The sequence below is a fragment of the Psittacula echo genome (genome assembly GCF_963264785.1).
Source record: "Psittacula echo genome assembly, chromosome: 4".
Lineage (NCBI taxonomy): Eukaryota > Metazoa > Chordata > Aves > Psittaciformes > Psittacidae > Psittacula > Psittacula echo.
Window position 1 is genome coordinate 3,647,961 of NC_137738.1, and position 15,192 is coordinate 3,663,152.

At 37.7% G+C, this 15,192-nt stretch overlaps 1 protein-coding gene across 1 annotated transcript in view; it reads right to left on the reverse strand.

Annotated features, from left to right (window-relative positions):
* RBKS (ribokinase) overlaps window positions 1–15,192 on the reverse strand; it is a gene marked incomplete at both ends in the record, with an annotated part of 69,334 nt that overhangs the window by 38,163 nt on the left and 15,979 nt on the right. Inside the window, 3 exons of the mRNA XM_080615843.1 lie at window positions 4,300–4,362; window positions 7,142–7,205; window positions 12,571–12,703. Coding sequence (XP_080471969.1) covers window positions 4,300–4,362; window positions 7,142–7,205; window positions 12,571–12,703 — 260 coding nt within the window. The remainder of the gene's footprint in view (window positions 1–4,299; window positions 4,363–7,141; window positions 7,206–12,570; window positions 12,704–15,192) is intronic.

The window sequence follows — 15,192 nt, forward strand, 5'->3', positions numbered from 1 at the left end:
TTTAAACAGCGTGAATGCTGTCCCCAGTTGGGCTTCTAAACCTGCTACTGTCACTTCTTAGAAAGGTGGGTAACTCAAACTAGATTTTTTTTACAAGTGACATTTTATAGATGACACTAGATGAGAAGCGCCAGAGGAAAATCAAAGCTAAACCATACACAACACAGTGCAATAACCATCAGTTTTTAATATGGATGGCGAGCTAAAAGCCATCAGTAGTGCTTAGAACTCCACAAAATCTCAAACAATGTAATTATAACAATAGCTAGGAGCTTCTGCATAGTAATAAGTAAATAAATTAATAAAGGTGATATCTGTGACCAGAAAATAATGTTACATGAAAAACGTTTGCTGCCAAATCACACAGTTCATGAATATGAGGGCAAGTTCTGGGTGTGTCATGGTATCATAATTTTTATGCAATTACGTGGTAGAAGCATTGTGTAGTCTCGTACACAAAACATTTAAGTTCATGAGGAATGTCAATACATAGTTATCCTATAAAAAAATCAGGTGACATTTCATAACCCTGAAGGTTCCAAACAAAGATTTTCTCTTTGGAAAGTATAATTCAAACAAGCTGGCATATGTATTCTACATTTGCCCTGTTTATTTAGCCTTATCTCAATATATATTTTGAATGGGTTTATACTGGTAGTGCTTTGGTATTGAAGGTACACTAACCTACAAAATAATGCCTATTTACTGTTCATGAATCATTAATAACTTTACCATAAAGGCAGCACAATGCCTATCTCAAGTGAGGGTTATCTCACAGTGTTCTGTGTAGGTGAGCTCTAAGTTCTAACTTGTAATAATCAAGAACACTTTAATCATGACCCATCAACCTCTGTTGTCCCTCCATTTAATTTTTGCTATGAACATTGAACTTGTCAGACCAATCCAAACCATTGGTCCAGCCAGGCCAGCTTAATGGCACCGTCGACACTCAGTACTAGATATATACAAAGCTGCAACAAACTTCAGAGGTAATCATGTAAAATATTACCCATAAAGAGGTTTTTTTCCCTGTAAGTGTACATAAAAGTGCAACACACATCTTCACTTCATGGTGTTCTTACCACTCAATAGCATACTATTAGCAAAAGGTGTGCTAAGTGACAGAGCTCACGGAAAGGTGGCAGGCTGAAAGGGGAAACAAAAGCTGGGGTTCAAAGGGATGTGATGTACTTCAAAGAGAATGTGTTAAGAAAAGCAGTCAGATGTACCGGCTTTTCTCCTTAAGAGAGAAAGTACAGGTTCAAAGTGTACAGGGTCCTGGTAAACGGAAGCTTGTGTTTAGTAAAAATCTACCTGAATAGGCAATCACATAAAAGAGAACAACTGAAAGGAGCACGAGGTTCCAGAAAGATTTCTGCACAGAATTCTGAGACCAGTCCAGAGGGAACCTTTGCAGTGTCTCTGGGCTGCATATTTTCCAGTGCAGCATTATAAACTCGTTATACATTTCTCCACCATTTTGCATTAAAGCAGCAATTTAACCTCTCTTTTATTGAAACTGTACTGTATTGTCCCAGAATATAACACAACTTTGAGAATATCAAATGTGCCTGATAACTGCCAAATTTTTAGTACTTTGCCAATTACAATAACGAGTGAGTTATAGCTATGCAACTCAGTAACCAGCAAAAAACTTCCCAGAAATTGAGGAGCACTGGCTAGACAGATGCAGGTAACATCAAGGGAAAGTTTATTTCAGAGCCTCCTCTGACTTGCTCTCTACAGCTTTCTTTTCCTCTGCATTCACTCATCATTGTCCACTCCCTCTACTTGAGTATCTCCCCTACTTCTGCCTGTGATTTTATTCAGTTGATTGGAGTTGGCATTTTTCTTATGTATCAGTACTTGTAAAGAACTGGTAAGCTGTAAGTGTGGGTTAGGTGTGAGAAAATACAGCAATTAAAACTTGGCGATTTAAAGAGATGATACCTATGGATTTATATTTGTCCTTCATTGTCTTAACACAAAACACCACCACCATCCCCAACTTCAAATGCTTCCCTTTTAGGTATAACTTGAACTAGCACAAACTATTTTACATCAGTGCATTGAATACTGTGGTGTTTCAGCTATGCCAGCACAACTACTGCGGTAAAACATACATGCGTAGACAAGCCCTCTGAAAAGTGCTGTAAAACCTGTTTAAGTCAAATCAGCCAGGTTTCTACAGGGGGAAAAAAAAAAGAAGAAAAAGATGTCTCTTGCAACAGCAAAGCACAAAACTATTGTTATTTTATTGCAATTTATGCAATTCAAGGACCAGATGGTTTTAGAGAGAAGCTACAATCAGAACCATTACCAATTCTGTGCATCTGTTTGCTTTGTAGTATAGTTCTGACCAGGTTTGCTCTTCTACTAGATTTTAAATGAAATCTGAGGCCAGTGGTAACTTAATTAAGGATTTTTTCAGTTTCTCAAAGAAAGAAACTACATGACATTGTGCATTAATCATCTTAGTATGTGAATCACAAGACTGTCAAAGACCCTTTGACACTAACATGTAAGACAGCCTACTGTGAACTTATGCCACTGAACAATCAGTTTCCATTCCTGATGTTTATAAATGTTTTAGATCCACAAGATGGTTTTGTTCCTTAGCCTCCAGAAACATTCATGGTGTTATAATTTTAAGAGGTCATCCTCTCTTCATTCAGGTTTAGACCACGTCTATCTTAGCTGGCTATGCATGTGGATCTGGAATTAGTAAGACTGCTTCTTGCTCAGCTATTCTGGACAGCAAACCTAGTGCAAATCATGGTTACATGTACAGAACAGTGAGGCCTGGGAGCATGCTACTTTATTCTCACAGTCTCTCCTATTTACAATGGCAAGAGTAGCGACTCTATGTGGCATAAGAGAGACCTTCTTAAGAATTACTGTGGTAATTTATCTGGTGATGTAAACCAAGAGAAGGGGGTGGAAACAAGAGGCAGGTATCCAGTTCATTCCATGTATTAGAGCTACCTTATTTCTGAATTAGAGCTGTCATGCAAGGCTTTGATTAATCTTACTTACAGAAAATTAAACTGACATCTCCAACTAATTTGCCTAATTTTCCGAACATTCCTGTGTAGACTTGCCTTTAGTCACAGTTCCTTCCCAGGTCTGCTCTTGGAGTGAACAGTCATGTTTCCTTTCCCATTTTGAGCTGTAGCCCAATGTACTACCATCAGGTTACAAAGCCTGTTAAATCAACGTGTAGCTAAACTATGTTAACTGTTCAAGTGAAAGCTTTTAGCTGAACTTAAAGTAAATTAATCCATCCAATCACACTTAATTTGTTATGTTTGCACAACCATTATTGGTCTCCTGAGCTCTACATTTTGATCCAGACACACGTACTTCTCCTAAGAGCTCTCAACAGCACAACTTGCTTGAGGAAAAGATAGAAAGTTTTCATAGGATAATATAGCAATCTTGAAGAAGAATATGAAAACAAGACAAATTTTCTTTTCTTCTTCCCCTGCAATATGACAGCAAAGGCACAGAGTAAGGAAAATTAACATAGAAAAAACAGATATGCCATTTCACTGTGTATGCATCACTGCAGATTTAACTTGAGATCAAAAATTGTGGTAATAGTACAAGATCAACATAAATATTTCTACTTATACTAAGGACAATTCCTTTTCCTGATTCAAGGCCTAATGACTCAGTGTGCTGATGAGGAAAACCCTGTTCCCACAGGACATAAGGAAATGGAAATGGCCTCAAGTTGCACCAGGGAAGGAAGGTTTAGATTGCACATTAGGAAAAATTTCTTCACCAAAAAGGTTCTCAAGAGTTGGAATGGGCTGAGACAGGGAAGTGCCTGAGTCGCCACCCCTGGAGATATTTAAAAGACCTGTAGATGTGGTGCTCAGGGTCATGGTTTGGTGGTGGACTTGGCAGTGCTAGGTGAACGGTTAGACCCAATGACCCTAAAGGTCTCTTTCAACTTAAATTATTCAATGATTCTACAGCAAAAGTGGAAAAGGAGAGCTTTAACCTTCTGCTACACCATGTGGTCTGGCCGATGTAAAACTAGAGAGATCAGCTGGCTGATTGAATTATGGCAATCACACTGTTAATCTAAGTGTTTGAATTCTGCCACTTTTAGGCACCTCATCCTACAACATTTGTCTGAAATAGAAGGAAGTCCCACAAAGTATGAATAAAATCTTGAAAAAATTAAAGATGTAGAAAAAGTAATTCCACAATTAACAGTGATAAGGCAAAGGTTACTTTTATGGCTGTAGAGGCAGAACAAAGAGGACAATTCAGAGTAGAAATATGTACCTTCACTGTTGACAATTATTGAAGCAGTTCCAGTAGCAGCATCTGCAGTCTGACCTACAAATGCTAAGAAAGGGAAAAGTTACAGCATGCATTAGTTCAATACACTACTTTCAACCAATAGCATGTGATGCAGTTTAATTGAATTAAATCTAAAATGAACCCATAACCTCCAGTAATTTAAAAATGCTAATTACTCTTTCATGTGCAACAATGCCAGAGAAGCTAACAACAACAAAAAGTGTTAATTTACACCCACAAAACAGAAATGCGAGTCCAACATTCTTTAATTTGGCTACATCTCTGCTTTAGAAAAAGCATGTTATTTATACAGCCTTCTCAGGCACTCTACTCCTACGTGGAAGTATTTCTTTTATCCAATGAAACAAAAGAGTCAAGGCTGGAGAAAACAAAAATATTAAAACAACACAGCATTTAATTCTGTGTAGATTTGCATTTCAGCAGTAATATTAACATGTGCTATAAAAGCAGTGGTGAGGCTATGTTTCCTCTTTGGATTATTATTCAGCTAAATTAACTAGAAGTGAGGCTGGCAGCACTGTCTGTTATAAAGATTGTTCCATGTTTACTACCATAAGAACCTGTTTTCAGCCGTCAGCAAATTTGTCAAATATTAAACAGTGGTACGAAACTTTCTGTGATAGGTGGAGGTTTTTTGGGGTAGAACTGTAGTAGAAAACTGTCAAAAATAGTTGAGTTGTTCCTCCCTCAAAAAATAACCCTTGTATTTGAGAAAAATCTACTATTTGAGGCAAATTCTGGTGACCTTCTTTTTAAGAAGCTCTCGTGTTCTAACATTTTAGAACGTGGACTTGATGCTAGGCAGAAGTTGGCTTCTTTCTTAAGATGTGCCTTTTGCAGCCAATTTAAAAATCTGCTCAAATTTGAATAAAGCTGAAAAAACACATATCATGCTCATTCAGGTTTGCTAAAGTATTCCAGGTACTTGCCCTGGAGGTACCCTTATCTAGCTCAGAGTTACAGGGATCAGAGCAGAACTTTCTTTGCTTCTCTTCACTATGAGTTAGGTCTGCACCCTAGCATTGAAAAACTTGTGTTTTCTGTGCTCTCAGTGTTCTTTCTGCAGAAAATAAGCAGCATGAGCTGCAAGCTGCCCAGTTTACATCAGTAAAGGTCTAAATGGTCTGAGCAGCACTGGTAGCTGATTGTTGTAGAAGTTGTGGAAGACAAGACTGGGAAAAGAAAATTGAGAAATGGTCTGAAACTGGAAAGAAAAGGGGCAAGATGATACATTAGGAAACAGAAAAGTGATGCAAAGAAGACATACGACAGGGATCCAGGATATGAAATTTGGCAGAACTGGCATTACAGCAAGGATTTTTATCCAGTAGCCAGTATCTTTATGTATAACAACAGGGATAGGCTAGACAAGAATGAAACTAAGATGAAAAGACAGTGACTGAAGTAAGACAGTCCTAAGCAAAAAGGTCTGGGCACACTGAATCACCCTTGCCTGCAAATCCTGGAATGCAAGCTGGGATCCTGGACCAGCATCACCGGCACTACATCCTGTCTTCCTCCAGGGCTGATCAACATAGGGGGTGACTAATACCATTCTGAGATATTTTTAACTCAATCAGCAGAAATTGGTAACTTGGACCTAAAACTTCCAACCCTTCAGTTGATCTATCTGGGTATCAGTGAAGCGCAACATGGTGAAATTTCTGATTTTTTTTCCCTTCACTTTTCTTTTCCTGCTATAAAGACTATTAAAAAAACTATGTTAAGTTTGCAAGAGCAATCATTTAAATCAGAAAACACAAAATTTAAGTTTCCTTGTGGAATATTCATTTTCATTAAGTGCTATTCATTATAATAGCTTTATTTACATGATCAAAGCCTTTATTCATGAGGTAGGCATGCTTTGGAGAGATTTATGACTGTACATTAACAGACATTATTTTTATGGTATCCTTGCTTGGTTTCTTGCGTAAGTTGAAAGACACACAATGAATAAACCTGTATATACACTAGTGAAATATTTAGATGCTGTACTGATAAGCCTAATAAAAAAGCCCACAAAATACTGATAGTTCTGTCTTTAAAGCAGGATTTGAATGCAGTAAATGAAGCTTGTGGCTGAACATTAAGCAGAAAAGATAAACAGAATATTGAATTGCCACTTAATGATTGCATCTGCCCATCCTTGTCCACCCTGAAGGAGACGAGTCATGCAGACAAAAATGTGATCATGTAGTCCAGAAGCACACAATAATACATTTACATAAGAGAAAGAATTAGGCTTACAAAGATGCCAAGATATCTAGAATATTGTGAATGTTTAATTTTCCCTTTTCTCTGAAAGCTTTTAACATTGATTTTTGTGTGTATGTGTGTTAACATCAGTTGCAGTCTCTAAAATGACTGCATGTGTCATTTCACAGAATAGAGGTGAGATGCACTGAGTTGACAAATGCATTTCTACTCTATCCTTCTGTTCCCAACATGAAATTCAGAATGAACAATCAAACTGGAGTTTTCAATTTCTCACTGGCATTACAATCATTAATGCCAGCCTAAACAATTGTATATCTCCAAGATATATTCAGGTGAATTCCACTGATGTAATCAGCTGAGATTTAGAGGTAATAACATTGTATTTTATTTTTAGTGGTACAGCTGATTTCAGAAGTCCCCATATTCTCACTCATATTCATTCATTCCTGCCAGTTGTGTCAAAATAATTATTCATAGTTCTGAATGGCAAAACACATCAAATAAGGCAATAAAATAAGAAAGCTTCTACTACTGGTTTTTAAAGCTTAAAAAGAATACATAAGGTTTCTTTAAAATAAAATTTTACCTGTAGAAATACCATTCTTCTTCAAATTTTCAACATAATCATTGCCAAAGGAATCCTCCCCAACCTATACAAAAGACAAAAGGATAGGTTTTCTCTACAGAAAGGTGAGAGGATAGATAGATCATCTTTACACAACAGAATCCCCTACTGTAATCTGAATGTAATACTTTCTGGTTTGCAGCACTTTGCCTTATTAACAAACAAATAGTAACCTAATGAATAATAGTAAAAATGTGTTAATAGTATTAATAAACAATAGAAATAGCGTTCTGCAGTTTCCCCTCCTGTATTACAAAACTGCCCTGTACAACAATATTGCTATATTAAAGTTTTATTCTATTAATACCACCTGGCACTGAATCTTTCTGAGGATTGTAAAATCTGGAAGAGTACTGAATTATTCAGCTTCTAATTGAAAGCATTTATAGTAACTCCTGTGTCCTTTTTAATTGCATTTCATGTTTTGGATTTTCTACCTCAGGTTTCCTCAGTGGAAAAATATCAAACTGTCCTTATAGGACAAAAAGGGGCAATAAATATGGCATTGATGATTTCTGTAATTCTCAGCACTAAATGTACTGTTTACAAATTCAACATTTTTTGTTTGCTTTTTCCAGCAACAGCAGATTGAGTTGGGAAGTCAAGCTATGCTCTATTGTTTTTCTAACAGCAAGTTAAAGAGCTTGTAATTTCAGCTCCACTAATCCTTTTAGCTGAACAGAATTCTGCTTGCTGGTTACTCAGACTAACAAATTTTTTTTGGTAAGATTACACAAGCTGAACAAAGGAGATGAGGTATGTGGAGAAAAATAATGGTGTAACTTGCCTAATGTCAAAATAACACTTAAAATATGTTTACAAAGCCAACATAGTTTTAAATTCACTACTGTTAGGCTACGTCTTCAGCATGCACAGTGTGTGCTCCCACTTCCAAAATTAAGTTTTGTATCTGAGTGGCATCAAAGGCTGACCAGAACTACAGGAAGTATTTTTGCATGAGAAGAGAAAACATCTTTCAGATTAGAAGCTATATCAAGATCCTGGTCACAGTCTAAGCAGCAAAGGAATTACATGGGAAGCCCTAACTAATGACCCACCTTCTCATAAAACAGCTCTAAACAGCTAATGGTATATTTGAGTCACTGGAAGCGCAGAGCAGTTGCCCCTATTGCCTACTATTAGAAATTTGTCTATTCATGAGCTCAGTACTTTAGAAAGCTCAGAGAAGACCTGAGTGCTAGCTAGTGATCACAACAATCAAACCCTGTGATTCAGAATTCTATAATTTAAAGTGTCATGGATGCATGATCCTTCCCCCACATGTTCCATTGCACAACCATGTTTTGAAACATACTTTCATTTCCTACAATCTCTATAAGAGATTTTTCTAAAGTATGATTAGGGGTGGTCCTGATCTTTTACCAGATGAGGACGGCAATTTAAGTCAAAACAGTCTAAGCAGACAGAACCTCTAGTACATGGAAAAAAATCCAATCAACAACATTTCCGTGGGTCACTGTGTTATTCATTGCTTGCACATTAGAGTATTTCTGTATCTCTGACTACTCCCACTTTGCCAGACAGGGCGGGTTGTCAGAAGCTGCATCTTCTGACTGCTTTAGGCTGGATGATTGCAGCCATCTGTGATTTCAGCCTGAGCTGTGCTCACCTCTGCAGCCTCACAGCTGTACTACTGGAATGCATTCCACCTGATGGTATCACCTTCTCCCTGCCTTGCTGCTACAGAGCTTCTACAACAAATCTCAGGATTTGCTCAGTTATTTCAGCAACAAAATATTTCATAACAATTTTCCAAAAGCTCAACCGAAACTTACTTCCTTCAGCTCTGGGTCCTACATAACTGACAGACAGGCATCCCGTATTGTTCAACTGTCATAACAACTGAGATCAGCCGTGGTACTTTCGCTCACAGCAAGACACCGCAGTGCTGGAGGGAAGCCCTTGAAGGGGTCTCCAAGGAGGTCCTTTTCCTCTGGAAACCTTTTTCCATGCTAGTTCATCAGTATCCAACCCAGTTAATCCTAGTGCGTTTGAAGGGCTTATCTTTCCATTCAGGCTTTACCCCCAAGGAAGAGAGAGTATTGGGCATCAGGCTCGTTTTAGATTAAAGGCATATTTACTGACCGTGTCGAATTATGTAACATTGTTTTAAATATTTTCTGCTTTTGCACAGTTCTTGCTAGATGGACTATTGGATAAACAGAAAAAAATAAATGTCTTGGTCTGTTGACCACAGAACATTGTATCTGCTGAAATAGCATTTCTTCTTTCTTGAGCCCTTAACAACAAGCTGTTTGTACAAGCATTATGGTCACATAGTTTGCATATTAGAGCAAATAGAATTACATCAGTATTTTTCAGTCTGCTTTTTTCCTGCTCACCATCATGTTTTCCATGTGGAGCTAAGGGACTCGGCTGGCATCACAGAAGCTAAAATTCCAGCAGCTGAGAGAATCAAACTTATCTGTACCTGAAAATTAATTGCAATAAAATCATGTACCTCTTAACAGCTGTTGGTTTAATCTGTTCTATATGCTCTTTTTTCTTCATTATGGAATTAAACAAGTACTAAAGACTAGTATAAGACAATAACACAAAAGGAAAAAACAATTGATGTTGTCCATCATATTCTGGGCTGCATCTGAATACAGCTATGCTCTTACAATGAAGTGAATAAATAAAGTGATCTTACAATAGAGCGCTTACAGAACTTGAACTTAAATTTGGCTTACAGATCATTTAAAAAGAGAAGACTACATAGCACGGTAATACAGCTCTTCCTATTTCTAAGTAGGAACCAAATGCAGCTGGTGTTTAAGTACAATTGAGTATGTGCAGCATCAGGCTACTGACATCTATGTCCAGTGAGGAGGATTCTAAATTGTTTGTCAGAAGTAAACCAGGACTTTTTTCAGTACACGCAATGCCTTTCAGAACAACATCCCTCCACCATCTTAATCCAGGATGTTTAACAGATTTTTTTGGTATGGCCACTAAAAAAATATCAGAAACAAACCAAAAAAACATTTGGGACTTTGGAATTTCTCAAGACCACTTTGCATTTTTCAGTACTGCAGCAGGGTTCTTGCACGACCAATGAGCAATCAATTTATTTGCTTGCTTCCTTTAGTTCCCTGACTGTAATCCTTTACTTTTCTCTGAACAACTGTCTTTGTCTGTTTGAAGTGGCAAGTTTTCCATCAATATGTTGTTTTACTGTACTGAGCGAATTGCGGAGGGGGTTTCAGACTGATACTGTGATACATACTGATAACCCAGAGTAACAGCGGCCACTGGCAGAGACATCCAGGCAGAACACTGTTTGCATGTCCACTACTCAAACTCAGTACTTGATTTTACGTTAAAATTCACAGCATTCTGTGGCATCTCTAGTCATAACTGTAAGTCATTCTAAAACTCCCTCTTAAACCCTCACCAGATAGTCACTGGCTCTCTTTTGTGGTTTAAAGCTCTGAAGTATGAAGAATGCCTTGTCATTTGATTCATTTGATCTGAGATGTCTGCTGCTACTCTTGCTGAGGACATCCTCTGTCTAAATTACAGTCCTTGTAAGAGGATGCCACACTCCAGCACAATATCCCTCTGGTATTAACACCAATTTTATTCTGTGAACTTCAGAATGTAGAAGGAATTGTTGCACTTGTACTGGATAATAAGTGTTGGGAATTATGATCAAAACATAAGCATATTACTGAGCACTGTGTGTGTGTGAGGGGAAATCTGGCTTTAAGAACCACTGAATACTTATGATGACTTGTTAAAGTAAAGATAATCTAATTGTAAAGGCTCATTACTGCCTAACTCTTCTTAGTTTACTCAGCAAGAAACTTTATACTATATCCCACTGACCTCTGCAGATATAAGACCGTACCGCCATGGGATGAGACTATTCTGGGAGGCTACAAAGTGCATAATTAATTCAGAAAGTAAATATTAACTTGTAAAATCAAAAAAAAACCCCAAATGCTAATGTGGATATTAACAGTCAATCTCTGTCATTTCTTTGCTCCAGTAAATACACATCAGAATGAAAGAAAGAAGACCAGGTTCTACTGAAATAACATAAATATGATTTTGGAAAGTAATTAGAAATTATAGTAACTGCTAAATTTTTTTATTAGGAATGCAAATGTTTCCAGAAACATGTATGCACTGAGCAAAGGCTAGACCATTAAAAAATAAAACAAAATTCACACTTTCAGTGGAAAAAAACTCTGCTAACATTTAGCAGGAAATGTTAGCAGGGAATTCATTGCCAGTTCATCTTGTTCTTGAATCTGATCGTTATTGAATGCAAAGATGATCGAATATACACAATATTACAGAAGCACAAACATTGCCAACATGTACATATATATATAAAGTACACTGTAGAACAACTAGTGATAATGGCAGACAGAAATTATTGCAGGTGTAATTTAGACTTATAGCTACCATTCTTTAGCTTAAAGATTGGATTGAAAACCAGTGCGAAATGCTTCTTTGAGACGTTTCCAGTATTTCTCAAAAAAATCCCTGACAGACAATGATCCAACAAATTTAGCATCCTCCCCAGCTACGGCAAGAACAAAGTATGCCCAGTCAATTTGAAGTTTCATTTACAGCTGGCACAGGATGGACAATAAGGCTACAGAGAGAGAAAATTTGATCTTAACTTTGATAATGATCACCTAAAACTTATAATGTTTAATGACAAAAATGAAACAAAATCATTGTAAGAATATAGCATCTGCCAAGCTGAATCAGCCTGATGGTCTGTGAGCCAGCCTCTAGAACTGCTGTATATTAGATGTTTCAGAAAAGTGGACAAAAAATCCCATAGCATGCAAAGGTGCTAGGATTTGGATGTGAATATCTTATCCTAATCCCAAGTAATGAGATAATGATTTAACCCTTGAAGCACAAAGTTTTGCATTGCTTCTCAAAGTTGTTACTGGCTTGTCAGTAGTTTTTAATCACTTATAAAGTAAATTTCACATTGACTGTAGTGCCTAGCACCTGAATGTTGTCCAAGAAGCCCTGCTCTTTGTAACAGTGGCGAACATAAAAAGGAGAGGCTAATCAAGATTACTAGAATTTCGAACATCTCAAACTCTCTCCCATTCTCTTTTCCATGGTGCATCGATCTCAAATTTCGTAATCCTTCTTTATACGCAATTTCTGCCAGATCTCTAGCCAGCTAGTCTTTGGTTCTGGCAGTGTTTTTAGAACAGCCTCCTCCATGCTTAGATTTATAGCTGAAGTAAAGGAAAGAGAATTAGAGAGGGAGTAAAAAAAAAAAGAAAACCCAAAACCATGAGAAACTTCTCTGTAAATCACCTAAAGGTTTACTGGAATTTGCATAAACATTTAGTTCAGCTGTAATCCAAGAGCAAGTCGGTGCTTACCTTGCAGATCAGTGAGGTCTTGGCCCCAAGTCGAGCAGACTGGACACACTGGTTGGCTCCTTTCCCACCAAAACCAATGAAAAACTTATGTCCAAGGATAGTTTCTCCAGCTCTTGGCAATCGTGTAGTAAGGCTATTCCAATTTAAAGCAATATTTACATGCATTAGTGACTGAAAATAACAAGCATCTTCAAAATAAGAGTTACATTCTTATAATCTTGAATGGTCCAACAGCCAGCCAGTAAGACCCAAAAAGACTCAAAAGACGTTTTAGGGTCTCTACTCCACACCCCACCAGTTTAAGTTTATTCCTTATAGGCTACCCAGTCAAGCTTCTTGTTTATTACTCAAGAGAGGTACTGCATTTCTTTTGTTCATGTTTCATGTTTCTACAGGAAAAGAAGCACTTGATCCCTGCCTGGGATTCCCCAGTGCTAACTCGATACAGATAAATAATAAATCTATAGTCTCACTGCTCATGTTGTTTTACTGTAACATTCAGTTCAAGTTTACATATTGTTCATTTAATTTCATTACATCTAATTATACCTTCTTGAACCACCCTCAGTAATTTTTCACTCTGTTGGTGTTCACACCCCTCCAAACTGTAGATTGGTATCAAAACCTTCCTCCCCTCTGCTGTCACTCAGGAGCACTGTACGTATTTAACTTTTCCCTTTGTGAAGTTTTTCTCTCACAAATCAAGCTTTTACAACTTCTCAGCATATTTTTTTCTTGAATGCAGTCCAATTGCATTTACATCCTTCTGGGGATGGGTGCCCAGAATCAGATGCACTAATACAAGCGGAGACCCATCAGGAGTGTGTTCTGGTTTAATTCCCATTTTGCAAAAAAAGAAAACAAAACTGTAATTCTGTTAACCCCACCAGATGCTTTGCTATCTCCAGCAGAAGTTGAAAGGAAGAAAAAAGACACCACCAAGACTATGTGGAGGAATTTCTCTGAGTCACAGAATCAACCAGGTTGGAAAAGACCTTCAAGATCATCAAGTCCAACCGTTCCCCCAGCACTGCCAAGACCACTGCTAAACCATGTCACTAAGGGATGCAAAAGGCTAGCTTACTTTTGCCACTTCCATTAAAATATGTAACACAAAACTGTGTTTACTGCAGTTGGATTACCAAAATTTCTGCCTTCTCAAGCCATACATTCCAGGCACAAAGTTTAAAAACGTAATTCTTTCTATCTCTTGAGCTACAAACAAGTTCACAACACGTGTGCAGGGAGGGCTTCCTATCTATCACATACTAGTGACCTGTTCAGTCGATGACAGCTCAGACAGGTTTCCAAAAGTCTCCAGGAAAGAAAAGTAGGGAAGGGGAATCTGAAAGAACAGAGAGGAATGTGCCCTAATGAAGAAGAGATTAACTTCAATTCTGTTTGCTAATTTATAACATTATTTTACCAAAAAATCTTCCCACAGCTTCAAAGTTGCCAGCCCTCCAGTTCTGAAAAAAGTGATGCGCTTCTGCACTAGCAAATCACTACAGAGTGCTCTTTGAAAAGGATATGAAGAATATGTGTAGATTACTTTCTGAGTTTATGTTGCAACTTCTGAGGCATATTGGAGTTCACAAAATCTTCTGAAGTAATGACAATGCACAACCTGATTTACTGAAAATTCACAGGAAAAAGAAAACAATTTTCCCTGCTGATTTTCCATTTCAGCACCCGTCACTCTGAAGGCTTAGGATCATTAGGAAATCAAGAAAACCTAAAATTAAACTAGCAAACCCAAACAAGTCCTGAACTCCCAGAAATTCATATTTTTCCTTTGAAGGAGTTGTTACGGGTCTGTGCTTCATCAGTAGTTACAGTTTCTGAAGAGATGCAGGTGGGGATGCACTCTCTAAGTAAGGATGCTCACTAACGGAGCACCTCAGATTTTAGTGTGAGGGTATGGCGCCGAGCCAGCAGGTTTATTTCATGTGGGTGACCACAAAGAAATCCCAGAAGGCTCACACATGCAGCTAATGGCACTCACTTTGTTCCGAGAGAGACAGAGCTAGGAACATTCTGTTGGGAAATGCTTAAACCATTTTAAATAAAAATACAACAGCATTTTAGAAGCATACTTATAGGTACCTTATACATGGAAAGGATTGCTAGGTTAAAACTACTCACAGCAACATCTGGCAGGCTGCTTACAACAGTGAGTAACTGTAAGGTTTCAGGGAGCAAGGTGTAACGAGTGTAGATAGATAATGTTTATTCATGGTAACATCTATAACTTATTGCTATTTTCACCATTGGAAGACAAAGTAGTGATGGTTGTGGACCAGAGAATGAAGGCCACAAAACTCAGCTGAGGAACCTGCTCTTCAGCTAGTGCCAGGGTACTCCATGCACACTTCTAACATCATGTGCATTCAGTAAAGAGTAGTTGTTTCCCTCAGGCTTGGTAAGAAAAAGTAATAGCAGCTTTTGTATAATTGCTTTCATCCACAGATCTCACTGCACTTTAAAAAGCAGAACAAAAACGTTATTCCTACTTTTTGGGCATGAAATTTAGGCAAATCATTTTACTTTTTTGTGCCTTTGGTCAGCCAAGAAGCCAGTCGCAAAATCAGAAATAGAGATCAGCTCAATTCACTAGCTCAT